This window comes from Eptesicus fuscus, chromosome 14 (assembly GCF_027574615.1).
Source record: "Eptesicus fuscus isolate TK198812 chromosome 14, DD_ASM_mEF_20220401, whole genome shotgun sequence".
Lineage (NCBI taxonomy): Eukaryota > Metazoa > Chordata > Mammalia > Chiroptera > Vespertilionidae > Eptesicus > Eptesicus fuscus.
In genome coordinates this window covers 51,473,318-51,501,179 of record NC_072486.1, presented here as the reverse complement: position 1 = coordinate 51,501,179, position 27,862 = coordinate 51,473,318, and the positions used below count along the sequence as shown (strand labels likewise).

At 46.0% G+C, this 27,862-nt stretch overlaps 1 protein-coding gene across 1 annotated transcript; it reads left to right on the top strand.

Moving 5' to 3' along the window:
* CLCN1 (chloride voltage-gated channel 1) lies at positions 1 to 27,262 on the top strand. The gene is made up of 23 exons (XM_008153952.3): positions 1 to 180; positions 1,697 to 1,817; positions 2,223 to 2,354; positions 2,981 to 3,109; positions 3,359 to 3,492; positions 4,667 to 4,744; positions 5,788 to 5,866; positions 10,947 to 11,072; positions 11,378 to 11,462; positions 11,680 to 11,781; positions 12,095 to 12,179; positions 12,446 to 12,595; positions 17,169 to 17,238; positions 17,413 to 17,523; positions 18,961 to 19,174; positions 19,414 to 19,547; positions 21,452 to 21,696; positions 22,005 to 22,116; positions 22,394 to 22,473; positions 22,691 to 22,729; positions 25,389 to 25,493; positions 25,583 to 25,669; positions 26,294 to 27,262. Exons 1-23 carry the CDS (start codon positions 1 to 3, stop codon positions 26,663 to 26,665), a joined length of 2,970 nt encoding a protein of 989 aa, XP_008152174.2. The 3' UTR covers positions 26,666 to 27,262.
* The last annotated feature ends 600 nt before the right edge of the window (positions 27,263 to 27,862 follow it).

Genomic DNA, 27,862 nt, shown 5'->3' with positions numbered 1-27,862 from the left:
ATGAAGCCATCTGAGTCCCAGCGGCGTGGGCGCGAACAAAGCTGGTGGGGTAGTGCCCCCCAGTACCAGTACATGCCCTTCGAACACTGCACCAGCTACGGGCTGCCCTCGGAGAATGGGGGCCTCCAGCACAGGCCCTGGAGGGATGCAGGCTCCCGTCCCAACGCCCACCCCACACAGGTAAAAGGGAGGGGCAGTGGGTTGGAGGAGCTGGTGGTGTGATGGGAAATTAGGGATTGGGTGAAAAGGAGGGGCAGTGTTACTTTTTTTTAAAACTTAAAGAGTACATGGCAGTGTATTCAAAATATGACGATCCTGCCGAGGGCTGGACCTAGCTCAGTAGACACAAGTCCTTTTATGTGACCTTTCCCAGCAATCTCATGAATCCTATGGGGACGGCAAAGCCACACATGCATGAGGAGAGCATGCTTACATAAGCTACACGAGTGACTGGCCGAGGAGTCCACGCCACTGCGTGTGTGAGCTCCCTCATACCCTTACCCACATGCAGTATCCTCCCCTGTCCCCCCCCCCCCCCAATACACACACACACACACACACACACACACACACAGGCATTCTTGCTAACCAAGCCTAGATGCCACCCCCGCCTTTTAGATTGGATGCCTCCCTTCCCTCCCCAGCCCTCTCTGCTATGGTACTTAGCCCTGAACCAGCCAGCACTGACCTGGCTCCTTCAGTGTTCCCCAGTTCTGGTATAGAGCACCCCTCTTCCTCATCTCCACCAGCCTGGGATCCAAGGGAGTGAGACAGCCTGTGGGAGGGCGTGTACTGAGCACCATTGGTAGGTAGTATCTTCTTGCTGTGTCCTGGGTGGGGCGTGGACAGAAACACTACCTCTCTCATCACTAACCTCATTCCAGAAGACGGAACAGCCATGAGCAGGGGAAGCAGTGTGTGCCTGCCCACTACTCCAGCTCCGACTCCAACTGCTCATATTGTGAAATCAGATCTCTTCCACTCGGGCTCTCCCAGAACCAGCAACATGGCCTGGCCTGACCCTGGCCCCAGAGGAGGGAGTTAGTGCAGTGGGGCAGGCCAGGCTACCTGGGGATGAGAGTGGAGGGCTGCCAGATCTGAGGGGTGCTCCTCTGTCCTCTTCACGTTTTGGGGGAGCATCTAATTACCCTGCTCTGACAAGAAGTGAACTGACTTGCCTTCTCAGGACTCGTTCCTGTTGGTGCACACAGTCCAGGGAGTGAGGGATGGGCTTTCTCTAAGCTTGGCCAGACATCTCAGAGGCCTCCAGTATGGCTAGACACACCAAGGCACAGTGCAACAAGAGTCACCTGCTGGTCTGTCCTCATCCATGTCAGGATTCCAGGAGAGAAGTCAGGGTAGGGGGGGTCTGGGGATATTAGAGAGACAAGCTAAGATACAGTAACCAGAGTGACACAGAAAACTTTTAATGGACACAGATGCACAGTTCTAACTCTACTTAGAGTAGAAATTGGCCTCCTTGATGAAGGTTGCTATGGACCAAGATGAGTACAGATGGAGAGAGGGACAGGTATGAATGGAGAGTGGGGAGCTGAGGGCAGGAGAACCACAAAATGGCACTACCTGAGGCCCTCAACACCCAGGATTTTAAAAGGTTGTCTGTCTATGTGCTTCCCTCTGTCTATTCCTTTAGACTTTTCTGCATGACAGACATTCCCATTCTCCCTCTGTCCAGATTTATGGCCATCGAAAGGAGCAATTCTCAGACAAGGAGCAGGGCATGGGGATGCCCAGGAAGATGGGCTCCAGTGCCACCATGGACAGCACAGATGAGGACCACTATTCTAAATGTCAAGGTGATGGGAACTGCAGAATAAAGTGATCTGGGATAGAGGAGGGGCAGGGCTTAGGAGAATAACTTGGACGTCCTATTTCATATATCCCACCCTCCCACTCCCCGCATACACCCCACAGTCCTCCTCCCAGTATTAAGGAGAGGCAGCTCTTGCCACTTCCTTCTCACTTACCTTGTTCTCCACTTTCCCTCCTGCTCAGCCCCAAGAAATGAGTTTTAGAAAGAAATTCAAGAATCCAGTAGGGAACTGAATTTTAGTGCCTTTGGAAGGGGCAGGGCAGCACCTGGCAGAGAAGTGAAGAGAAACTCGGCGAATGAGACGTGAGATGAGACATCCTCTCCAGCCCTCAGTCATAGGTCTGAGCAGTGACTGGTTACCGCTCTTCTTTACCCCTTTCTCTTATAGATTGTATCTACCGCCTGGGACGTGTGGTGAGAAGGAAGTTAGGGGAAGATTGGATCTTTCTGGTGCTTCTGGGACTGCTTATGGCTCTGGTTAGCTGGAGCATGGATTATGTTAGTGCCAAAACCCTCCAGGGTAGGTTTCACCTGGCCCTGGCCCCTCAGCCTCTCCCCATACCTGACTGTGTCTAGAGTTTCTACGGAGGATAAGCTGGGTGTGTTTTGGGAGGGGGACACAGCGCAGAGGAGATCAGGCCCAGGACAAGACCAGATCAGACCCAGATCCATTCCTCCTGTCCCTGCCACCTGCCTGCCACCTGCCACCAGCCAAGCTGTGGATGTCCCTCTAATAGTCACCCCAGTTTTCCCAGGACTTTCCTTGGTTTGAGCACCAAACATTCTAGGACCCAGGAGCACCCCAGTTCCTGGCAAGCCGGGCTGGCTGGTCAACCCAGTGGCCTCTAACATCGTGGCCGCAGTCCCAGCTCCAGTGTGGTTTGCAGCAAGGGCTCCACCTCCTACTAGTGGTGGGAACTGCAAGGGACAGGGCACTCCAGCAACTCAGGTCTCCCACTCACACGTCCAATGAGAATAGTACCATCTCGCGAGATTCAGTGGGATAGTCCCGGTGAGATGATGCTCTTAGCACGCTGACCTGTGCGGCAGAGGGTGCGGGGGGGGGGGGGGGGGGGGCGGGGGGGGGGGGCGGGGGGAGCGGTGACCTCCCGTCCACAGGGGACTGAGCCTAGCGTGTCTCTGCAGTCTACAAGTGGACCTACTCCCAGGTGAAACCCAGCCTGCCTCTGCAGTTCCTGGTGTGGGTGTCCTTCCCACTTATCCTCATCCTCTTCAGCGCCCACTTCTGCCACCTCATCTCTCCCCAGGCTGTTGGTGAGAACTTCCCCGTGGACCTTCTCACGTCGGGTCATCAGTATAATTGCATTGTCCTGCTGACCCTTCCATCCCTCTCCCTCCTTCACCCGGCCCTATTGACAGCCTTTGCCCCTGCTTTGTCACTGTCCTCCCCAGCACAGCCCTCTCCCTTCCCCACCCCCCATCTCCATGTCCACTATCTGGATGTTCATTTCGCTTTGAACCTCCAGCTTGAACCTGCACACAATCATTTTGCAACCCTTTTAGGCTCTGGGATCCCTGAGATGAAAACAATACTTCGTGGGGTTATCCTGAAGGAATATCTCACCCTCAAGGCCTTCGTGGCCAAGGTTGTGGCCCTGACTGCAGGACTGGGCAGTGGCATTCCTGTGGGGAAGGAGGTAGGTGGCAGGCCCTGAGGCGTGAGCTGGGCAGATGGTGGCTCTGGGAACAGACATCGGCATGGGCATGGGCATGGGCTTGGGGACAAGAGTCAGAGCCGAGGGAACAAGGGGAAGGGGGGAGGGGGGAGTGGAGGAAATTATGGGAAGGTCCTCCTCCTGGGGCAGAATAACAGAAGCGTCAGAGCTGGGAGGGCCTCAGAGCAGTCTCCCAATCTGGACTCTGTTGACATTTGGAGCTGGGTAATATTGGTTCTGGGGATCGTCCTGGGCATGATAGGATGTTTAACAGCATCCATGGCCTCTACCCCCTCAGTGCCAATAGCACCCCCAGTTGTGACAACCAGAATGTCTCCAGACATTGTCAAGTGTCCCCTTGTGGGGGGTCTTCCCCAGTTGCAGACCACTGCCTTAGAGCCACTCCAGGCCAATGCCCTTGTTTTAATATGTGAAAACGGAAACCTAGAGAGAGGCTGTGCTTTCTTCAAGGTTATGCTCATGGCATGCTTGTCCTGCTACAGTCCATAATCTACACCACAGCCAGAGTCATCTTTTCAAAGTGGAATCAGGATTGTCTGACCTCTGCTCAAGAACTTCTAGTGCCTTTCCATTCTTAAAATAAAACCCAAAGCTCTCACTGGGCCTCGAAAGCCCGTGGTGACCCGGCTCCTTGCTGTCCCTCTTCGGTCCTCCCAGGCTGCTCCTCACGTGCTGTTTTGGGTAACAATGCCGTCTTCCTGTCCTCCAACCTTGTAAGCTTGTTCCCCTCTCAGGGCTCCTGCGCTTGCTGTGCCCTCGGCCTGGAACACGCTTCCTCCTGGCGCCCACGTGATGCACACCCTCATTTCAATAAGGCACTACTCATTGGTGACCATCCCTGAGCACCTTCTCCAGACACCCCCGATCCCACCTCATTGGTCCTGTCTATCTCTGTCCCCTGCCCTCCCTCAATTTCTTCCTGGACCTTAGAAGTTTCTGAAATGATAAAATGCGGTGTATTCATCTCCCTTCCTCTCTGGGATGAAGCTCCATGAGGGCAGAACTCCTGTGTTACTCACGTCTGTGTTTCCAGCATATAGCATGGGCCTGGAGCAATAAATGTTAGTGCATGGAATGCCACAAAGCCTACCACCTGGACCCCTGCTCCTGACCTCTCCCCTCGTCTCTCTCCCAGGGCCCTTTTGTCCACATTGCCAGCATCTGTGCCGCTGTCCTCAGCAAGTTTATGTCTGTGTTCTCTGGGGTGTATGAGGTAAGGTGGAGCAAGGCCAGTGAAGTGGGGCTGTGTGTGTTCAGGGTGTCAGGAGGGCTGCCTTCGCTCCGGGCTGGGCTGGATGCTAAAACGGGGCATGGCGCTAATCCATGCTCCCCTGTTCTCCACACACACATACGCCGCCTGTCCTCGCCACCTGACCCCTCTGTTCAGCCTGTGTCTGTCCAGTAATGTCCCCTCTTCTTGCTCTGCACCCCTGCATTGGAGCCTGCACACGGCTCATTCCTCTGTTAACCTGCCAGTCCACACCTCTGCCCGGTGTCAGTTCCCCTCCCTGATTCCCTTCCGTGCTACCCTGTCCCTTCCTCATTCCCGGTGCCCCACCCACCTCTCTTACACTGCCGCCTTACCTCAGCCCTCTGCCCTCCTTGTCCCGCGCGCTTCTCTGTTGCAGACCGTGCCTGGGCAGCTTGACCTCGTGGTGTCGGCCTGCGCAGTGGGCGTGGGATGCTGCTTTGCAGCCCCTGTCGGAGGCAAGTCCCACTTCCTCCCCACCCGTTTCCTGAGCATGACTTGGAAGGGGGGTCTGGGTGGCTGCCACAGCTTTGGGGTGGAAGGGGGTGCTCACTGAAGGGACTGGTGGGTGGGCCTTCAGTCCCTGGTCTTCAGACACCCACACTTTTCTACCAAAGAACTGCATGTTCTTTTGAGGCTGACGGCTATTTCATGCAGGCTTGATTGGTAGTGCAGTTTGTCTGAAGTCCTTTCCTCTCTCTCTTGCTACTGACACTCCTCTCCCTGATTGTCCCCACCTCCTGCCTCACTCTGGTGATCATTTATTGGCTTGCCTGCCCACCATATATTTACCTAACTTTTATTTCATTTTCTATGTTTGGCCTTGCACTATGAGGTCACTTCCTGTCTTGGCTTGGGAATTGCGGGGGCAATGGGACCACTATGATTCCCTGTGACTTAAGCCTTTCCTTTTGCCTTATTCCCCACCCTTGCTTGTTCTCCATTCCTCTCTCTGCCCCTCTTCCTCACCCCTCCCTTTTCTCTCTTGGTCTGTCTCTCCCTAGTAGCAGCCATACTATTATACTGATATGCTGACGGTGGGCTGTGCTGTGGGAGTCGGCTGTTGCTTTGGGACCCCACTTGGAGGCAAGTGATTTACCCCTCCTACACCAATCCACTTGTCTGACCTTGTCCCCCAAGCAGTTGTCAGCATCCCCAAGTATGAGTATTACCAGTTAAAACCAGGATATGACAAAAACAGCTAACTTTCAGTGAGCATTCACTAGTACTGCGTGCAGGCAACATTCTAAGCACTTTAGATGTATTCCTGCCAAAAGCTGCACGAGACTGAGATTAGAGAGGAGAGAACATGTTACTTTCCTTGTCCTGGATGACTAACAAGCAGGCATGGTCAGAGAAAGCAGTTGTATGTGTTTATTTACTCTTCAATGTTCGTTGTAACCAGACCCACAGAACAGGGATTATTTCGACCAGTCATTGGATTCATCGAATGACAGAAAGGACACCAAGTTGACAATTGGAGAAACAAAATTATAGGAATAGCATATGCTTCCTAAATGCACCAGCTGTTAGAGGTATCTTTTCAATTATGAGAATGTGATCAGTCCTTTTGTGGAGGAGGTAGCTAAAGTGGCTTGGCCTGGGGATGATATATGGATAAGCGCTCAGAGTTAATGAAAATGTATCATGTTCCCTTGTCCTGACACTGTGCCAGTGTGCGCTGCGTAAGGAGATGAGGTCAACAAATGCTTCAGCTGGCATCCCGCTTGCCCTTCTGTTGTCAGCCCTTGACCTTAGAGTCACTGGTCCCTATCCATGAAGGGTAGTGTGCTGGAATCTCTACGCATGTTAAATTTCACACTTAATGTTTATACCCACTTTCACTTTTATTTACTCTTTCACCTCACAAATCCAAAAGATCTAAGGAACCTTTTTATACAGGTAAACCCATTTTTTAAATTAGATTCTTGTAAAGTGAAAAGAACCTGAATTTTCTGCATAAAATTGGAATTTCTGAGATGACGGAGGAAAGTTTGTCTTGGCCTTGTGTAGAGTATGGGAAAGACCATAGGAAAGCTACAGATAAAACATGGCCCTGAAGCCCGCAGAAACAAACAAAATGTGGCTCTTGACACAAGAAAATGTTAAGCATTGAAAAGTGAAGATGCCTTTTTTATTTTTTTTTTTTTTTAGTTAAATTAATTGAGATGACATTGGTCAACATGAACATACAGGTTTCAGGTGTGGGATTGTATGTTATAAGATCTGTATATTGCACTGTCTGCCCACCATCCAAAGTCAAATCTTCTTCTGTCACCATATATTGAGAGCTTCTTCACCCCTTACCCCCTTCCCTCTGGCAACTACCCCAATGCTGTTTGTGTTAATGAGTTTCAGTTTAATATCCCACCTAGGAGTGAAATCATGTGGTTCTTAGCCTTTTCTGACTGATTTATTTCACTTAGCATAATGTTCTCAAGATCTATACATGTCGTTGCAAATGGCAATATTTCATCCTTTCTTATGGCTGAGTAGTATTCCATTGTGTATATGTACCACATCACCTTTACCCAGTCCTCTATTGTGGGACACTTTGGTCGTTTCCATGTCTTGGCCACTGTGAATAATGCTGCAATGAACATAGGGGTGCATATATCTTTTTTAATATATCATTTTGAGGTTTTGGATATATACACAGGAGAGGAATTGCTGGGTCGTATGGTAGCTCTATTCTCAATTTTTTGAGGAATCACCAGACTGCTTTTCATAATGGTTGTACCAGTCTACATTCCCACCAGCAGTGGATGAGGGTTCCCTTTTTTCCACAATCTCTCCAACACTTGTTATTTCTTGTTTTGTTGGTAATGGCCACTCTAACAGGTATGAGGTGGTATCTCATTGTAGTTTTGATTTGCATTTTCCTAATTGCCAGTGAGGTTGTACATCTTTTCATATATCTATTGGCTGTTCATATGTCTTCTTGGAAGAGGTGTATTTTCAGGTTCTCTGCCCACCACTTTTTGATTGGGTTGTTTCTTTGTTTGAGTTGGGTTGTTATGAGTTCTTTATATATTTTGGAAATTAAACCTTTGCAAATATCATCTCCCATCTGGATGGCTGCCGTTTTGTTTTGTTGTCAGTTTCTTTTGCTGTGTAGAGCTTTTTAGTTTGATATAGTCCCATGCATTTATTTTTGACTTTACTTGCCTTTGGGGTCAAGTTCATAAAATATTCTCTATGACCAAGGTCTATAAGTTTGGTACCTATACTTTCTTCTATGTAACTTATTGTTTCGGGTCTTATATTTAGGTCTTTGATCCCCTTTGAATTTTTCTTTTTTTGTACATGGGGACAAACTGTAACCCAGTTTCATTTGTTTGCATGTGGCTTTCCAGTTTTCCCAGCACCATGAAGATGTCATTTATAGAATGTTTGTACTAAGTGGCAAATATTACATGGACTTGCAGGTAACATTACTTGACTGGTTTCATTTTATGAACATAGACTAACTCTGAAAGAAAAAGTTACTATTAAGATCACTTATTCACTATCTAGTCAACTGTTAATTCCTTGCAGACTTACACTGATGAAAGAAATAGACTTCAGCATTCTACCAAAATGACAAACATCTCTTTGCTTCCATTATGCATGCTCTGTGCTGCCCTCTGGGCACTATGTTAGACCCTGTGCTCTCAAGGAGCTCACCTTGAAAGGGTAGACAGGCAGGCAAGGAGACCATCACTCACAGAAGTGTCTCCATGGCAGCCTGGGCAAGTGAAATGGGAACCTTCTGCTAAGCTGCCTGGGTGGGAGTAGGGAGGTGGGAGCTTGTCAATAGAGCTTTATAAGAGATGGTGTTTGATCTGACACTTAGGAAAGACAGCCAGAACAGGATATTCTGGGCAGAAGAAACAACATTCAAACTCTGGGGGCTGTAATGATAGCCGAAGAGTATTGCTAGAAGATACAGGGGAGGAATAACAGGAAATGAATCTGGGCAGGTAAATGGGGGCTAACTCATGAAGGTCCTTGTAGGCCTTGCACAAGAAAGTAGATTTTATTTATTCTTTAGGCTAGAATTTGTATATTCACTGTCTGCCCACCACCCAAAGTCAAATCTTCTTCTGTCATCAATGTGTTTTTACAGAACACAGTATTCATGGTGTTAATAGATGGAATGTGCAAAAGGGATTCTGAGGTCTAATAAGTTGGAAAATCTTGTGTTTTTTCAACTGGAAAGGTTACCAGAATGTTTGATATGCTGACATGCAAAATGTGGCTCAAGTTCAGCATTTCCCACAGAATCCTTTTTTTAAAAATTTACTTTTTTAAAACTTTTTTCTTTTTCTTTTTTAAAATATTTTTTATTGATTTCAGAAAGGAAGAGAGAGAGATAGAAACATCAATGATGAGAGAGAACCATTGATCAGCTGCCTCCTGCATGCCCCCATTGGGGATCAAGCCCACAACCCAGGCATCCATGTGCCCTGACCAGGAATCGAACTTTAACCTCCTGGTTCATAGGTCGACACTCAACAACTGAGCCACACCGGCCGGGCAGTACATTCTTGTTGAATAAAATAACATATGACTTCATTGTTACTAACCCCCACTCCCACCTGGCAACCCCACAGAATCCGTTTTGCAAGGACCTTCTCAAGGGCCTCATAGCATCTCATGGACCTGACTTTGGGAAATGCTGTCACAGTGAAGGGGAGCCCTTGAAGAACTTTGAATAAGGAAGTGCTATGGCCAGCTTTGCAGGGTGATCCCATCCCTTTGGCAGGTGTGTGCAGGACAGAACTGGCTTGTGGATTAACAGATTTAATCCAAGATGAACAAGAAGACTACTGTCATTGTCATGATGCCAGATGACAAGAGACTGAACTAGGTAGAGGCAGAAGAGACAGAGATGAGGATGATATATATGAGCGATAGAAAGTAAAATTGATGCAACCTAGTGATTGATTTTATGTGAGGATATGAAGGATAAGACAGAAGGAGGAATCTAGGCTAACTCTCAAGTTCATAGTAAGGAAATTTGGGTGGCTAGTGGCAGTAACCAAGCTAGGGAATATAGGAAGTAAACAGGTGTGGGGAGTTGATAGTTTTCACTTTGCATATGTGGAATTTAAAGTTCCTGTGGCATATCCAAGTGATATCAAGTAGGCAGCTGGGTTGGTAAGTCTGAAGTTCACGAACTGGGCTAAAACAATAGTTTTGTTAATCAGTAGCCTATAAGTACTGGTTGAATCTATGGGCATAAATGAACTTAAGAGACAAAGTGTATCTGTGAGTAACAAGAATAGGAGACCAAGACCAAGGCCTTGGATTGGACAGAGGCAAGGGAGGCAGAGGAGAAACAAGAAGAGCATCCAGGATGGGAGAAGAGAGCGATGTGACGGAACTTAAGAGATCAGAGCACTTCCAGAGGCTGTTTATGTTTTTACTGCCTTGTTTCCTAGCACATTTTCTGTTTGGCTCAGGCTAATATTAAAATTAGTTCTCATTCCTGAGTATAAAGTGACAGACGGTTAGGGGAAGTGTCCCAGAACTTCATCGTGGGAAAGAAAATCTAGCCTAGGATTTCAAGAAATGGTTGTAAAATATTCATAAGTTGGATAGTTTATACGCAGGCAAATCAAAGCTGACTGTGGTTCTGTTACTGGTAAGGGAGAGAGACTTTCTCCACCTGATTCTCTACTGTGTTGAATCCTCCTTTTAGGGAAAGAAGGCAGCTGCCTTGCCTGGTGTGATTTGAGGAGCAGGGGCAGAAGGGGGGTTGGCAAAGCTCTGTCTGCCCCAGATTCCCCATTCCCTCACTCAGTTTTCTGAAATTCCACCCATCCTATTCTCTTCTGTTCTCTTTCTTCCTTCCTTCTCTCTCATGACTTTTCTGCAGAAAAAATTTTAGTGACTCTTAAATCCTTATGGATATCTGGCTTTGTGAACCTCACCCAACCCTACTTTCTAAGGGATGGAGAGAACATGACCACCTAATCCTCATATGTTGTCCTCTCTATATCTTGTTGAACCACATCCCTGGCCTACACAATGATGCTACCATGACTAGGTATATGGTTTAGAGCATGGACTCCAAGAGAAAAGGATTAAGCACAGACTCCCAACAGGTCCACAGGGTGGGAGTGAGGGAGAGAGTCTTTCACACTTGCCTGCACCTGACCCTACATTCGTGCCCCTACAGGAGTATTGTTCAGCATCGAGGTCACTTCTACCTACTTTGCTGTGCACAACTACTGGCGAGGGTTCTTTGCAGCCACGTTCAGTGCCTTTGTTTTCCGTGTGCTGGCCGTGTGGAACAAGGATGCTGGTATGGGGCCCTGGGGTGGATGCACCTGAATAGGGAGGTTTGTAATGGGGTGTGGAGGGAAGCTCAGTGAGGCAGTGCAGAAAAGAAATGAATGGCTTTGTTTGGGAAGTGGGACCAAGACCCAAGGATATAGGACAAGGAATAGGGAAATACTGGTTGTGCATAGAAAAAAGAAATTAAATAGAAGAGTAGATGTTGGGCTTGGAGGAAGAAGGACTTGATCCTTAAACCTGATGACTTCTGGTTCCCTCTCAGTAGGTTTTTGTGACACTCCCACCATAATCCTTGGCCTTTCCATCCTTTAGATACCATCACTGCTCTCTTCAGAACCAATTTCCGAATGGATTTCCCCTTTGACCTGCAGGAACTGCCAGCTTTTGCCGTCATTGGGTCAGTGGGGTCACCTCCTCAGGGAGTGGTGAGATGGGGGTGGGTGTATCTTCGGATTAGAAGGGACCCAAGCTGGGAAGAAGGTGGGGCACACATGGGAGAAGCATAAATTGTTGGGGAGAGGTGGGTAGAAAGGGAAGGCAGATGCCTGGTATTTGTTCCCCATGGGTAGGTCTGAGGGATGGGGGCTTCATTCCTGTATAATTTACACCCTCAGGATTTGCTGTGGGTTCCTGGGAGCTGTATTTGTGTATCTGCATCGCCAAGTCATGCTCGGTGTCCGAAAGCACAAGGCCCTCAGCCAGCTTCTTGCTAAGCAGTGAGTCACTGCCCTTACTCAGTCCTTCCCACTTACTTTCTGGTTTCTCCATGAGTTCCTCTTTTTAAATCTATGTGGAAGGTGTTAAATGCCTTTCGGTGGCTTGTGATAAAATACAGAAGCCCTGATACTATATATAGGATGTGAGTGGTGTGGTTTCCCCTTTAAAGATGGTATTTTGGTGGAAAGATACTCTGTTTAAAGAACTGAGACTACAGGAGACCACAGAAAACTTCAGCTTCCCAGAATTCAGTGTGGCATCCACTATGGATTGACTAAATTCAGGGGACCATTCATTCTGTTTCTTTTTCAGCCGCCTGCTGTATCCTGGAATTGTCACCTTTGTCATCGCCTCGTGCACCTTTCCACCAGGAATGGGTCAATTCATGGCTGGAGAGGTCAGCTGCAAGGGAGTCTGAGGGTGGAGTCAGGTCACTGAGCTTATGATAGGGACTAAGCCAGGACTGGGCCACGTGGAAAAAGGGAAACAACACAGATGTCCCTCAGGCTTCTGAGCATATGGACTTTTGGCCAAGCATAAAATCTATCCATGAGAGAAGAGCAGAAGGGACCTTTGAAAAGTACGACTGGAAGTCAGTTCCCTAAAAAGAGGAAGACCCGAACATCCCTGGAGAACTACCCCCTTTTGCTTCTCCTCTTACAGTTGATGCCTCGTGAAGCAATCAGTACCCTGTTTGACAACAATACGTGGGTAAAACACGTGGGTGACCCTGAAAGCCTGGGCCGGTCAGCTGTGTGGATCCACCCACAGGTCAACGTTGTCATCATTGTTTTCCTCTTCTTTATCATGAAGGTACCTCTCCCTACACTCCTGACTCCCTAAGCTTCGTTGGTTTTCAGCCTAGGAATCCAGGGTTTGCATAGGGTAAGAAAGGGTGAAGCTGCATCTGGTGTTCATCCAACTTAAAAAGAATTAGCTTGGAAACCATAGCACAAATGGCTCATTTTTATAGGTGAACCTAGAACAATGATCTAGGTCCATGGTCGGCAAACTGCGGCTCACGAGCCACATGCGGCTCTTTGGCCCCTTGAGTGTGGCTCTTTCACAAAATACCACGGCCTAGGTGAGTCTATTTTGAAGAAGTGGTGTTAGAAGAAGTTTAAGTTTAAAAAATTTGGCTCCCAAAAGAAATTTCAACCGTTGTACTGTTGATATTTGGCTCTGTTGACTAATGAGTTTGCCGATCACAGATTCTAGGTTAATGGTTCCATTCATGTCAACTTAGTGATGTTGCCAAAATTATTATAACCTTTCCAAAGGTTCCACTCACTAAATTATTAAGACATCACAGCAGCCAAATAAACAAGGCAAGATAGATTTCAGCAAAATAGATAATTGTGTAAAAAGCTCATGTAAATTAACCAAGGCCCCCCACATATTAGATAATTAGGCACTTCATTCTCCATGTATCCGATTATCCATTTCTAGCTGATTTACATATCCATTTCCCCCCAGTCTAGTGGGTAATCTGTTTTCTAGACTTGCAAAAGAGATAAAATATTTCAATCAATTTTATTAGTGACTATAAACAATTTTTATAAATTTTATTATTCTCGGTTAGGTAGTGAGGCTGTGAGGGTTTTGCCATTCTCAAACCACTTTCTTCTAACTCCAGTTAGGAAACAAAAGCTGATCTCTTTTTACATCAATTCTTTTTCACATCTGCCTGTCAAGGATGATGTACTTATAGACTTCTCAATTATTATCTTATACAGAGATATTTTAATTTCCACCCCTGGTTGTGACATCTGTTACCATTGCCAATTGCATATGTTTTCTTTTTTGATGATTGCCTTATTACTAATAGTATGTCTTGCCTGAATAATCCAGACAAGATATAGATATATTAGGGCTCTCATTTAAAAGTCTGTCAACACTGAACTTTCATGTTTTTGAATATTCTGCTATTAACTTATTTATGATACTTTTTATGAATCTGTATTTCATCAGAATATGAATCACTAAATAATTTTTATATTGTAATAGCTATAGTGGGTTCACTTAATCATTTATTCAATAAATGTTGTATACCTTCTATGTGCCAAGTACTTGATTGGTGATCTTTGGCAAATCTTATACTTATGATTGAAAAAAATTTTTTTAGTTTTTTCTTTGTTTGTTGCTCCTCATTTGATGTACTTGTCAATGATTTAGAGATACCAGGCACTTTGACACACCAGGTTCCAACTTTGTAACTTACATTCTCAGGATTTGCTGTGGGTTTCTAGAAGCTGTGATTGTGTATGTTTTCCCCTATTTCACTCCACTTGGGTTAATTGGGTCTACAGCTTCCACATTTTCCATACCTGCTTTATTAAATTTTTGTCTCTTCCTTCAAAATATTTTATATTTTCATCATAAAGCGGCTCACAGTGTCTTGTTAAGGATTTTTTTCTTGGGGGAAGGGCTTTCTTTATAGACTTCATCTTCTCTAATTTATAAATCTCAACTTCCTGTAATTGTTGTTGAGTATACAAACCCATCTGCTATAACCAAGTCCAAGTTTTGATGGCATTTCAGAATTTATCATTCAATGATAATAATTGTGTTTTTCTGGTATTCCTATAGACTGGACTATATGGTAAAGTTGGGGACATGTGTACTTTTAAAGTGTCAAGCTTTTGAAATATTTTAGAGAAACAAAATAATGTATATTTTTCAGCATTTCCCCCACAGCTCACCTCACCTCTCAGGATTCCCAAGTATATATCTGGAAATCTACCATTTCACCGATTAAAATTTATTCTGAGAAATTTCCTAGATGATATAGCAAAACTCAACTGTATGTCACTACTATTAATTTTTCACTGAATTACATCCTTGAAAATGTTTATATCATTAGTATATCAGGAAAAGGAATTCACACACTTTCTGGGCTATATTTCAAACCCAACAGTTTGCATTAGGCCTATTATTTTCTATCTATTTATAAACATAAAATCATCATAGCTATAAATCCATATTACTTAGCTATCACTGTATTTTTCACTGTCCTGTCATTGGACACATAAACGTACCTTTATTTTTTCCAGCGTGTGGGCAATCGGCTACATAGCAGAATCAAAATATAACAGTGACTAGAACTGTTTTCCCGCAGTCTGATTTAAAATTCATGTGGTCTTCTGGCTGCCTAAGTACAGGCTGATAAAAGTCTCCGTTCAGATCTTTTATAATGTTGAGGAAGGGAACCTCCATCTTCCTCAATCTTAAGACATGGAAAATATCATTATGTTGTAAGTCAGGAGGTTTCACAATGAGTGTGAAATATAATTACAACTTCTCATTTCCCTTTCAATAAGCCTAACATGATTATGGAGTGTCACGGAGTTCTCAGCACAGCCTGAGGCTCCGCAGAATTCTTTTTTGCCTGGTCTTCAGATCGATCCTTCTTGTGAAGGGCCTAAATAAAGTAGAATCTGTGATCTTGGCTCTCTATTTTCCCATCTCCCTAGAATTTAAAATCTTGGGAGTTAATTGTGTTCCAATCACTTGCATTGCATCCTGATCTTCCCTTTCATGTGCTAATAGCTCAAAATTTTGGCTAGTCTCATGTGCTATCTTCATGCTATAGGTGTTGATAATCCTGTGTCCTCTATGTTCTTCCTCATATCTTGGAGGCTAATCTGAAGTTCATCCTCTGAAATCAGACCTGCCGGCCACCTGTTATCTGTAGTAATGAAGCTTTCAGAATGCCCTGAGCCTACAAATCCCTATGGCTTTGCAAAATCCCTTATGTACTTATTCCAAAGATATGGTACAGAATAGTTCAAGGGGTCTCAAACTAGCATAAGTCAGAGGCACTTAAGAAGCTTAAACTGCAAGTTGCCTAGAACTCTGTCTCCAGAAAGTCAGAAATGGTAACCTCCATTATATCTGATCACCTGTAGTTTAACCTCACATTCCCCGTGAATATTACTGTTGGGTATTTTAGCAAATATTAGCTGTCAGAAGTGTTTTCTGTTTTGCATGAATACTATTTGACCAAGATCTCTTATTTCTTTCTTTTCTTCCTTCCTACTGACCTACTCACCTACCTATCTACATCCTACCTACATTTCCTGAGCACTATGCCAGTACAGAGAGAAAGCAAAAATAACGATACATGCCAGGACTTCTCAGTCTATATTCTCTTTGTGTATTCAACTTTTCCGTTTCAGCTGTTTAAAAACAGATATTCTGACGTGAAGAACAATGTGTTTTGCCTCATTCCAGAGTTTCTGGGATGAAACCTTCTCAGAGCCTTTGTCCCGTCCTCTTGAGGTCAGCTCTGGCTCAAGGGAATTCTTTCTAAGGTTCAGGAAATTGAGAAATTTACTTCTCATTAGTATACAATGCAATTGGTGCAGTTTTTTAATTGTAAGTATTTTGATCCTGGCAATTTGTTCTGATCTTTAGCTGCTACCATCTTTCACTAAGTTAGTTTGAGATCCTTTTTCCAAGATTGGCTTGCTTATTTTGAAGTAATATGTAAATCTATTAATTAATTGATATACTATGTCTCATTAAAGTTCAAGCACTTCTCCTTTCCCACTCTATTTCTCAATTCTTTGTATTCTTTGCCACAAAATGCACACATTACTTTTTCTAAAATTTTCCCAGTTTCAACTGGCATACTACCTGAGAAAGTGGGCCTTGACGATCCTTTCTATTACACTGGCTGACTCACCTGGCTTTCTCAAGGTGCCCTTCCTGTATGGCTAGGGTGGGATCAGATTTTTTGATCCTTTGTTTAAAGTCATTTGATGTCATAGGAAATGGCTCAGACAGGACAGTTGCTCGTTTCCCCTGTGAGGTTCACCATAAAAATGGCTTTGTAAATAACTACATTAAAGCTCAATTAGTCACACAGTAAGTCACTAAGACTTTAAGGTGTCTGCCACTTCCAACTAGGGATCTTTTTCAGAAACATAATCTGACTCAGAAAAAAATATCTTTCAGCTTCAAGAGTTCCAAGCTCTTCTATTGAGGTGACTGTTCAAATCAAAGAGGCTGCAGTGGGCTAGGGCCCTTTGGGGGCAGTGACAGAGAACCTCTGAGGTCTCACTTCTTTTCTAGATTGCATAAAGGCAAACATAGTCACTCCAAGTAGGAGGGTTTGGGGTTAACCATCTGGAGGAACTTTCTTAGAGTGTTGTGATCTCTTAGCCTGAGAACTCCATGTTTCTTGATTCTGGAGGAAGGGAGGCAGACATGATAGCTTTCAGAAGGATGAGCCATCCCAGCATTTCTGTGGCTCTTAAAGCAGGAAGGAGGGGGATAGCGGGAAAGGGGTTGAGTGTGTGTGTGTGTGTGTGTGTGTGTGTGTGTGTGTGTGTGTGTGTTGGGCGGAGTTGAGAGGGTGTCCTGATGCCTCTTTTTACCTCAGTTCTGGATGTCCATCGTGGCCACCACTATGCCCATTCCCTGCGGAGGCTTCATGCCTGTGTTTGTGCTAGGTGAGTTCTGATGGGGAGCCTGGGATTATACTGATAGCTACCATCTAGGGTACTGGGAAAATAAGGAAAGGCCTGGAATTCTGGGGGCCTGTATTTTGTCTTAGTGCCCGAGGAGGGAATACAGAGGATAAGCAACTTGGATCTCTCAGCACTTTCCTTTTGTCTCTGGTCTAGGAGCTGCATTTGGAAGGCTGGTAGGAGAGATCATGGCCATGATATTTCCTGATGGTATCTTATTTGATGGCATCATCTACAAGATCCTACCTGGGGGCTATGCAGTAATTGGTGAGACACATTTCACCCTCTTGAAACCAAATATTTGAGTCTCTCAACTGCCCACACTCCAACTCTCCCATGACATCTTCATTCCAGGCTATACAATATGGTTTTAATTTAATGCTATTAATTCAACTTGCATTCAAATAATCAACCCTTGATTCTGACTCTCATTAACATTTATTGAATGTCTATGAGACTTAGTTTCTTCATGTAAAAGAGGGATTATGGGGATTAAATAAAACAATAGGGATAAAAGCACCTAGGATTGTGTCTGAATGTTTGGTAAGGGCTTTTCCCCCCTCCCCCCCAAAGAATCATGGAAACAAGAATGCAGGTGACTGGCTCAATTACTTTCACCTTGCAGATAGGCCAGTATTGATGGGACTTAAAAGCACATGACTAAGAGCTAAGGAACATGGGCTCTGGACCCATCCCTGGCCTGTATCACCTGGATGGTCATGGACAAGTTAGCTTCTTTTCTGAGCCTTAGTTTCTTCAGAAGTGATTTCTGAGATATTTTATAGCCCTAACACTCTATGAATCTCTTATGTTTTCCATTAAACCTATTAGCCCATCCAACCAAAACCTATGTCTAACACAGTGACCAATACAAATCCCCAGAATTACTACACCTCCTCCCTCCTTTTTCTTTTTACCTAAATCCCATAACAAATAAGGCCATGCTCCCCTAGATATAGGAGCACTAACCAGCTTTATTGCCATATGGTGACCTTCCTCTCCCATAAATTGTTGACTCAAAACCTGAGGTCCAAAGTAGAATGCCATAACTGGGTTTTTAAATGGTCATTTAAGAATAATACAAACTTTTGCCTGGCCGGTTTGACTAGTGGTTGAGCATCGACCCATGAACCAGGAAATCATGGTTCAATTCCTGGTCAGAGCACATGCCTGGGTTGTGGGCTGGTGGGGAGCATGCAGGAGGCAGCCAATCAATGATTCTTTCTCCTCATTGATGTTTCTGTCTCTACCCCTTCCTCTCTCTGGAATTAATAATTTAAAAAAATATATTGAAAAGAATGATACAAACTTTCAAAAACCAGGAATGGATAGGATATCACTATCTTCATTTTAGGAATGACAATGTGGGCACACAAAATGATTTCATAACTTGTCAAAGGTCATGGAATGAGATCAAAATGATGATTTTCTAACAGTCCAGCATTTTAGCCCCTACACTCTTTTCCCCCACTTATTTGTTGAGTGAGTGGCAATGTGTCCAGCAGTGTTCTAGGCACTAGCAAACATATCAGAGAAGAGATTAGACAAAATTTCTACCTTTGTGAAGCTCCTACTATTGACAAATGGTTATATTAGAGTGTTGGCACTGACCCACTCTGTGTCACTCTCGTCACATCCCCATGTGCCCTGCATGCCAAGAACTGCAGCTCTAATCCACCAGTACATTCCTGTGTCTCATTCTAGGAGCAGCAGCACTGACGGGTGCAGTGTCCCACACAGTCTCCACAGCTGTGATTTGCTTCGAATTAACGGGTCAGATTGCCCACATCCTTCCCATGATGGTGGCTGTTATCTTGGCCAACATGGTGGCTCAGAGCTTGCAGCCCTCCCTCTATGACAGCATCATCCAGGTCAAGAAGCTACCCTACTTGCCTGACCTTGGTTGGAACCAGCTCAGGTCAGGGGCACCAGCTGGAATTAGTTCAGCCTTGATGCGGTGGGGGTGGGAGATGCTGAGGTTGAGATTGCAGATAGGGTCAATGTTTGCAAGCACTGCTTTTTACTTATTTTTATATCCCCATGTACTTAATAAATATTGTGAATGATGAAATGGCAAACCTCAGAGGAGGAGCGGAAAGGCCCGCAAAGGGATGGGCATATGGTGGGGCTAACCCCCCATGCTTTCTCCTTCTATAGCAAATTTACAATCTTTGTTGAAGACATCATGGTACGTGACGTGAAGTTTGTTTCAGCTTCTTGCACGTATGGGGAGTTGCAAGCCCTGCTTCAGACCACCACAATCAAGACTTTACCATTGGTTGATTCAAAAGGTCGGTGGGAAGGAAGGAAGACAACCCCTGAATTAGTGACCTGAACTCGGGCTCCATAGAGGTCAGGGAGGAGGCATTGTGGGGTGGGGTTTGTCTGTAGAGGCCACTCAGTCTGCTACAGGAGACCCAGCCTATGTTCCTTAGGGAACATCATCCTGAGGAAGGTAAATACACCCATAGCACAGGCACGACAACACAGTTAAAAACCAACTAAAGAAATACAGTCAATTATCTTATTCATTGCAGTTTTGTTCTATAAAGTCACCATGAACACTGAATTAGGGATACTACACTGAGCCATTGCTCCTAGAAGACATATAGGGTTAGGTTCCTGCAAGCCCCTGATCACACCACTCTCTTCCACTAATCAATGCATAAACTTGTTTTGTGAATGTTCCTCTTTAAAGACACCTTATTGAGTACTAGTATATATTATTGATTCATTCAGATTGAATTTACAGCCAGCAGATAGCTCATGCCTCAACAAAGCTTACATAACTCACTTATTTTCTCCATAAGGCACATCATAGCCTTTATGCTTGAGGGCAATTTGAAACAGCAAAAGAAAAACACAAAATATGTGAAAAATGTGGCAGTAAATGGACCACGAAAAGAACACTTGTTTGCAATATAAGGGCTGGGAGGGGAAAAGGTATAGCATCACTTTGTTCAACCTCAGCTAAGAATGTGTGCATGGGGCAACCCATATTTTTTGCTGCTCTGTGCACATCTGTGGATGACAGGAAGCATCATGAGTATTGATTTTGTGTTACAAATGGGTGAATTCACAAATAGGGAATCCATGAATAATGAGGCCCAGTTGTAAGTCTTACAGCCCCTTATGTAGTTCTCTTTGCTACTTAGCTAAATAATCACTGTTCTTTAATGTCTAATTGGAAGAGGAGATAAAACTTTCATATGAAGGAGTGAACGATTTTAGTAAGCTGGGTCTTCAAACTTCCCTTCCTTCATTCACCATCCTTTCTGCCCACCATTGGCACTTAATCCTGCTCTGTGTTATTTCTTACTGCGGTTTATATGTCTATATCTGATCTTCCTCACTAGATTGGGTATTCATTGAGGGTGGAGACTATAACTTCCATCTCCGTCAGACTGCCTCCTTGTAGATATTTAGTAAATATTGAATAAATACTTGCCTGATGTTTGAATTACTGTAACAGAAGAATTGTGGCAGGCCATTTGGAGTCATTACAATAGTTCTTATTTCAGATAATCAGAGTATTCAAATTGCTCAAGTTAGGTCAGTTTTAATATTTTCCCAAACCCCAATACCTCTAAGTGTCTTGTACACTGGGGGCTCGTCATTGGAGCAGTAGTTCAGCCACTATGATAATGACTAAGACTTAATGGTAAGATTTATCTCAATAACACTGCTGCAATTTTATGGCCTTAAAACTTAATGAAAATGTAATTACAGTCGCAGAATTTCGACATTCCCAGAAAAAGTAGGCTTGTTGTTTATATCCTAGAAGGACCCAGACTCTAAAGAATTAAATAACCTTGTAGACTTCTTTCAAAGTATATTCACATCTCAGCCTACATGGATGCCCTTTAATGTTTCTTCTTTGGAGACAGGGTTGATTAGCCTATTTTAATACCAAGTTCACCTATTTGCAAACACACTATATCAAAATAAGCACCAATTATCACCAATTAGTGTACTATCAATTGGGTCTCTAAGTACTAGATGATGAAATCAAAAGGATTGAGTCAGGTCAACCATGCAAGATTTGTGAAATGAGTGTTTAGGAAGAGAAGGTAAAAACTGAAGAAAAAAATGGAAGCATGGGCGCTGGTTTTCTGTCCCTGCTGAGCGGGGTGGAGGTGCGGGGTAGGGGGCTGGTAATGAGCAGGCCCTTGGGCTAAGCTTGGATCGCCCCCAGAGTCAATGATCCTGCTGGGCTCCGTGGAGCGGTCCGAGCTACAGGCCCTCCTGCAGCGCCACCTGTGTCCTGAGCGGAGGCTGCGGGAAGCCCGGGACCTGGCCAGGAAGCTGTCAGAGCTGCCTTTTGACGGGAAGGCATGGCAGGCTGGGGAGGGGCAACCGGGCTCCTCGCCCCAGGGCCGACCAGAGTCCTTCGCCTTTGTGGATGAGGATGAAGATGAAGATCTCTCTGGGAAATCCGAGGTGACCAGGCTGGGAAGGGCCCGGGGAGCAGGAGAGATTGAGACAAAGGGAAAGTAGGAAGAGGGAATGGAGATGCTGGTCATTTAGAAAGTCAAAGAGAGCAGTGCCCCTCGGTCCGTCCGAAGGACTGAAGGAGATAAGGTTGTGGATGATGGTACGGATGAGAATTCAGAGGGATATATATAGGACTTCTGAAATGGGGAGGAAGAATGGAATTGGATGGATTTCCCAGGACACCTGCCGGTAAAGGCAGGAAAGCACTAGGCAGCCTCTTCTCTGGGACTGAGAATTTTTACTGCTCCTTACAGCTGCCTCCACTTCCTCCTCCTCACCCCATTCCTACTGTTCCACTGCCCCCTGAAGAGCCCAATGGGCCCCTGCCAGGCCTCAAACAGCAGCCAGAAGCACCGGAGCCTGCAGGTGAAGATTCTCCCATCATGCACGTTCACTCAGCCTAAGGGCTGCTACTCTGAGGAGGGGGAGGCTAGGGTGATGGGAGAGGGTTCCTATTCATTGAGTCTCCGTATGCTACCCCAAGGAGAGGGGCAAGGGCTTACCAGTATTTAGGAGGGTAGAAGAGAGGGTGTCTATGGTGGCAGCATAGTGTCAGGGGACCACTTGGGAGCCCCTGGCTATTTCCTCCCAGGTCGGGTAGGAATTGCTTTGTTTCTATTTCCATCTGCTCCCCACTCCTCAGGTGAAAGGCGCTCCATCTTTCAGTCTCTGCTGTGCTGCTTGCTGGGCAAAACTCGCCCCACAAAGAAGGAAACAAGCCAGGTGAGAGATGGATGGGGGTGGGGATGGGGATGGGGGTGGGGGCATGACAGGGGAAAGGGAACTTGCCTGGTCCTTAGAGGGAAGGGGTCCCGCCAAGGAGAACCTTCATTGTATGGAAGGGATGATGAGTTGAAAGCAGGCATCTGTGGCCCTGGCCAGGGAGTCATGGCTATAATTCCATTAGGAAAGAACTTGGACCTATATCTTTCTTCTCTAGGATTCAACCGATTTAGTGGATAACATGTCACCTGAAGAGGTAAGTAAGGGAAACAGCAACCTGGGGTGGACTGTTCTGTCAAATGAAGATATTGCTCATCTTTTTCCGTCTTCTTCTTTGTGTTGTTGTAAGAATAAAATGTGAGTCTAGGCGGGAAAGCATTTTGAGAGGTTGGAAAGGAGGCATGACTATGGAGACGGTGATGGGCACATGGCGCAGAGGTGGGGAGACCTGATTGTATTCTCAGAAGGACCACCGTCATTTGAAAAGAGGGATGTTTTGAGTCTCCGTGCATCGATGGGCCCATGCTGCTGAGATGAACCTCAGATCTTGTAGGCAGTAGGGACATTCTGGACAGGCAGAGGCTCTGCAGGAAGGCTGAGCACCGGGCACCAGCACTTACACATCCCCATGTGGAGAAACAGCATTGAGGCTATAAACGTGAGATCAGCACCTGGTAGAGGTTACTCTGCTGATCCACCAGGGCCCTGAGACAGTGGACAACTAGGGAATGCCAGGTAGCAGGACTGGGAAGAACCACAACCTGAGGACAAGTATTCATAGTGCTGCCTCTTGGGACAAATGCCTATTTCCCAAGAAAGCTAGTTATCAAGTCCATGAGCAAGAAAGTCGAGCACACTGAATGGCCTTGACCTGTCTCCATGGTTATGCCTCCTTTCCAACCACTGAGCAATAAAAGAACGTAGAGCAGTGATTGGGAGCAGTACTAATGGGGACACACCCTAGAGGGTGTGCAGACACAACAAAGTCCATCAGCAGCCATTCCATTTAGTAAGTGAGAATGCAGACTCATGCTTTGTAGCTGACAAAACCATAATGCATATTATTTTAGAATAAATATCTTATTGGACATCCGGAATAAATAAGTGCTGAAAATGAAAAGTACTCCAGGGTTGAAGGAAGGGGTGGGGAGTGACAAGAGAGAAAGGAAATCTCCTTCTCCCCTTGCCACCCCTCAAAACACAGACACTTCTGATAAATGACTTATGGAAAAGTCAAACAGATGATCACAAAGGAAAAAGAAAAATCATTCCTCGGTCCATAAGCAGGAATGAGATGTGTCATATCTGCAATTAAAAAGTAGGATGCTAATCCCAAAATAATGCTTTTTGTTGTTGTTAACACACCAAAGAGAGAATGCCAGCTATTTGATCAATGAGGCTACTTAATAACTGCTGAAAATAAAGTGCTGCCAGGGACAAAAAGATGACAGGTATACCTTTTTAGTTTATATCTTTCCCAAGGGAGACTTTAAGCAGCTCCCAGCTCCCATGTGACTCGTTGACATTTTGGAGGAATAAGATCCAATTGGAGTCAGAATTCAGATTATTTTGAACATGGTTTTCAGACTAGATCAAGGTGACACCCTTGGCAATATCAAGATGATACCTATGGGAATATTGAAAGAATTCAATTATAGGTCTCCAGAAGCCCATGATATGACTTAATTCTGCTACACTGTTAGTACACACAGTTAGAGCTCCTGTTTGTAACTGGGGCTTAGCTTTTTCAAGTTCAGACTCAAGAACAGACATACCCCTCCCCTTGGACAAGAGCTGGGTGTACCTGGAACACTACCAGCAGTCAAGGTTAGAAGCCCAGCTTCACCTCTGTGCAGTTGGAATAATGTCCAGGACAGAGAATGTGCTTGATTCAGGTTCTGTTATTGTTGTTCCTTAAGGGAAGGCAGAAATGGAACTAGGGGAAGCCAGAAATGATCATGGAAAGGTCCAGGGTTGACAAGGTGGCTGCCTGTCATGAGTAAATCATCTCTATGACATACCTGCTAAGTGGTCACCATCTTGTGCTGTGAGAGCCGGTCAGTCCTCATGTGAACCTTCAGTAAGACAAGAGGAGAGTTTCAGAAAATTTTAGATTTGCTTATAAAAGCCAGAGCCATCCTGGATTCTTTAGAAGCTTGAGGATTTGAGCATCATGTCTAAATCAAGAGAGTTGGCCTTCCTGTTTTAATGCTTCTGTCATAAACAACACAAACAAAAAAGATGGCTTTGCTCAAGTCCACTAAGCACCATGTGACCCAGCACAGCTTTTCAAACCCAACAAAGATTTGGCACACTACACTGTGTAAAAGGAAAATGTTCTAGTGTCTTCACAACAGGCACCCATCCATACCAGTAACATTCTCCAGGAGTTCGTGTCCAGTGGGCAGAGGTGAGACAAATGCCAATACAAGAGTGAGCACAGTCCATGCCTTTCCCGAAAAGGAGAGAACAGCAGAGTGCTGCAGGAATTGAAAAAGGGGCAAAACACATTGGCCTGGGAGTGGCAGGAGTACAGAGTGAGTGCCGGGTAGGCAGGTAAGGGAAATGCAGCTTCGACCAGCACAGAAGCCAGAAGACCTGTGTGAGGAATGACAAGCAGTCAGGTTTCATGTGAGCATGGGGTATGACAGGAGGAGGGGAAAGACTGAAATGATAGCTTGAAAATAACAGGTGTTTGGGGCATTTGGGTGATGGTGGTGAAGGAGAGAATGGGGTGCTAGTGCCTGAGGCTGAAGGTTGATTTGGAGCCTGGTGTTGTACCCTGGGAAAAAGGGAGGTGTTTAGTGATATGGAAGGTCTGTGCTCATTCGTTGCATATTTCAGTTGCATATTTCAGGATTCCCAGCTAGTAGGGATGCTGAGATATGGGGTGACTACTCTGCTCTACCCCACAGATTGAGGCCTGGGAGCAGGAGCAGTTGAGCCAGCCTGTCTGCTTTGATTGCTGCTGTATTGACCAGTCCCCTTTCCAGCTGGTGGAACAGACATCCCTGCACAAGGCTAGTCCTTACCCACCACTCAAGGCTGCTGGGAGGGCAGGGGAGGTGTGGAGCTCACTGTGCACTGACCTGCTGTTTTTTCTATGCAGATTCACACACTGTTCTCGCTCCTTGGTCTCCACCTTGCCTATGTGACCAGTATGGGGAAGCTCCGGGGTGTGCTGGCATTGGAAGAGGTAACAGCAATGCGTCCTATTTGAGCAGCAGGAGGAATGGGTGGGCGCAGGATGTGGAGGTGGGGGAGGAATGATTTTAACCCCCCATTTCCCTCTCTATTTCTCATGCAGAGATTGGAGGAGGGAGAGAGGGTTCAGCAATCAAGGGGTACAGGTGGAGACGACTATGAAGATCTGAAGGGGACATAGTTCTTGACCTTAGATATAGATAGCCTTGTGATCTTCCATAGCTGGCATGGGTTTGGGATTGGGGTTCAGGGCACAAGACATGGTTTCATAGGGGTGCTCTATGAGGAGGGCCAGGGAAAGGAGGAGATAGGATGTGGCTGAAGAGGGCCTGAAGGTCACTAGGAAGGAGCCAAAGGACATCTGTGCTATGGGGCTTGAGACTCACTGCTCCACAGGGGTCTGCTGTCTGCTGGCCATACCCCTTTCTCTTCCTTTTTTTTTTTTGTCTTCTTTGATCTTTCCATGTGGTCTATCTTTCTTGCCACTCTACCGCTTTCCCATTCCTTCTTCCTTTTATCATATCTATTCTTCTCTTGTGTCTGTTCCACTCACACTGCCCCATCTTCTTTCTCTTCCCAATTCTGTACCCTCTTCCCCTTTCCCTCTGCTTCCCAGCTGCAGAAGGCCATTGAGGGGCACACCAAGTCGGGGGTGCATCTCCGCCCTCCCCTGGCCAGCTTCCGGAGCACAACTTCAACTCGAATGACTCCTGGGGGCCCGCTTCCTCCCTTGGAGGCCTGGAACCTGCCTGAGGATGGAACTGGGGCCACTGAGCCCAAGGATGTGGTCCCTACCTCCCCAGACACCCCTGAGCTGCCTCCCTCCCCAGAACCCCCACTTTCTCTGGCTCCAGCCAAGGCAGAAGGTGAGCTGGAGGAGCTGGAGCTGGTGGACAGTCCGGGGCTGGAAGAGGAGCTGGCTGACATCTTGCAGGGCCCCAGCCTGCGATCCACCGATGAGGAAGATGAGGATGAACTGATCCTTTGACCACACCCCAGGACTGCCTCATCACTCTGTCCGTCAGGAGGCCCAGGCCTGAGGGTGGATTTTTGTGGGAGACCGTATGTCCTTAAGTTGTGGAGATCAGGCCAATATCCTGACCCTCCTGGGAATTTTAAAATGTGATAATAATAGTCTTAGAGGAGGAGTAAGAATTTGGACAGTGACTAGCATTCAGACCAACCTTCTCTCAAGTTCCCCACCCCATGGTCTCCCCACTCCTTGAGATTTGCCTCCAGACTCCATCTGACTCCCACTCTCTGTCCCCAAGCGAGGCCATTACTGGGGCAGTGAAAGGCCAATCCCATTCCCCTTTCTTTGTCCCGGATTTACACAGTGAAATGTGGATAAAAAGACTATCAGGGGGAGAAGCCTGGAAGAGAAAATGTCACAAAAGGCTCTATGTGGGAGGGGCAGGCACCTTGAGCCAAATAGTCATGCTGCCCCATCAAACACCCTCCATCAGAAATCCTCCCTATCTCACATCACAGCTTCCTTACCTCATCTCCAGGTCACTTCCTAGAAAAGTTCATCCCCTTTCTTCCCACTGTGGTCATTGATCTGTCCTTCCCAAAGGTTAGCTCTGCCCTCGAACTGCTCTGGCCGGGACCTCTCCTGCCAAGAACCCTTCAGTTGGTCACTCAGACACCAGCCCTTAGATGAGTTCTCTGTGTTCTTCTTGAGGTGGAGAGCTGGGGTTTCAATGTCAAGATGGCAGACCTCTTCAGCGCTTCCACACTTGGGAGGTCAGAATCATATCCTCCCCAAATCGGCAACAGGGAGCCTGCCATGAGCCTGCCTTTTCTGCCAGTGGTCCCAGGGGCTCTGAGCATCCAAAAGCCCTTGCACCCACACTCCAAGCTTTTCCCCTCCCCGCTTTATGCCCTTTAGTTGTGTCCCCTCTCCAATGTGACATTCTCCTCCTTCACCTCCCCTGGGCCCAGTCTCCTTCATCCCCCAAATAAGACACTCATAGTCAGAAGATGCCACCACATTCTGTTTAGTGCCATTGAACACAGCCTGGATCCCTCTCCAGCGTTACATCCCTGCCCCCTCCCCAGGCCAAGAGAGAGAGTCTGTAGTGTAGCCTGGGGAGGGGGCTGGCAGTGGGCATTGGAGCCCAATGCCCATGTGTATATAATCTATAGTATTTATATATATTTATATATAATTCTCTCTGTAATA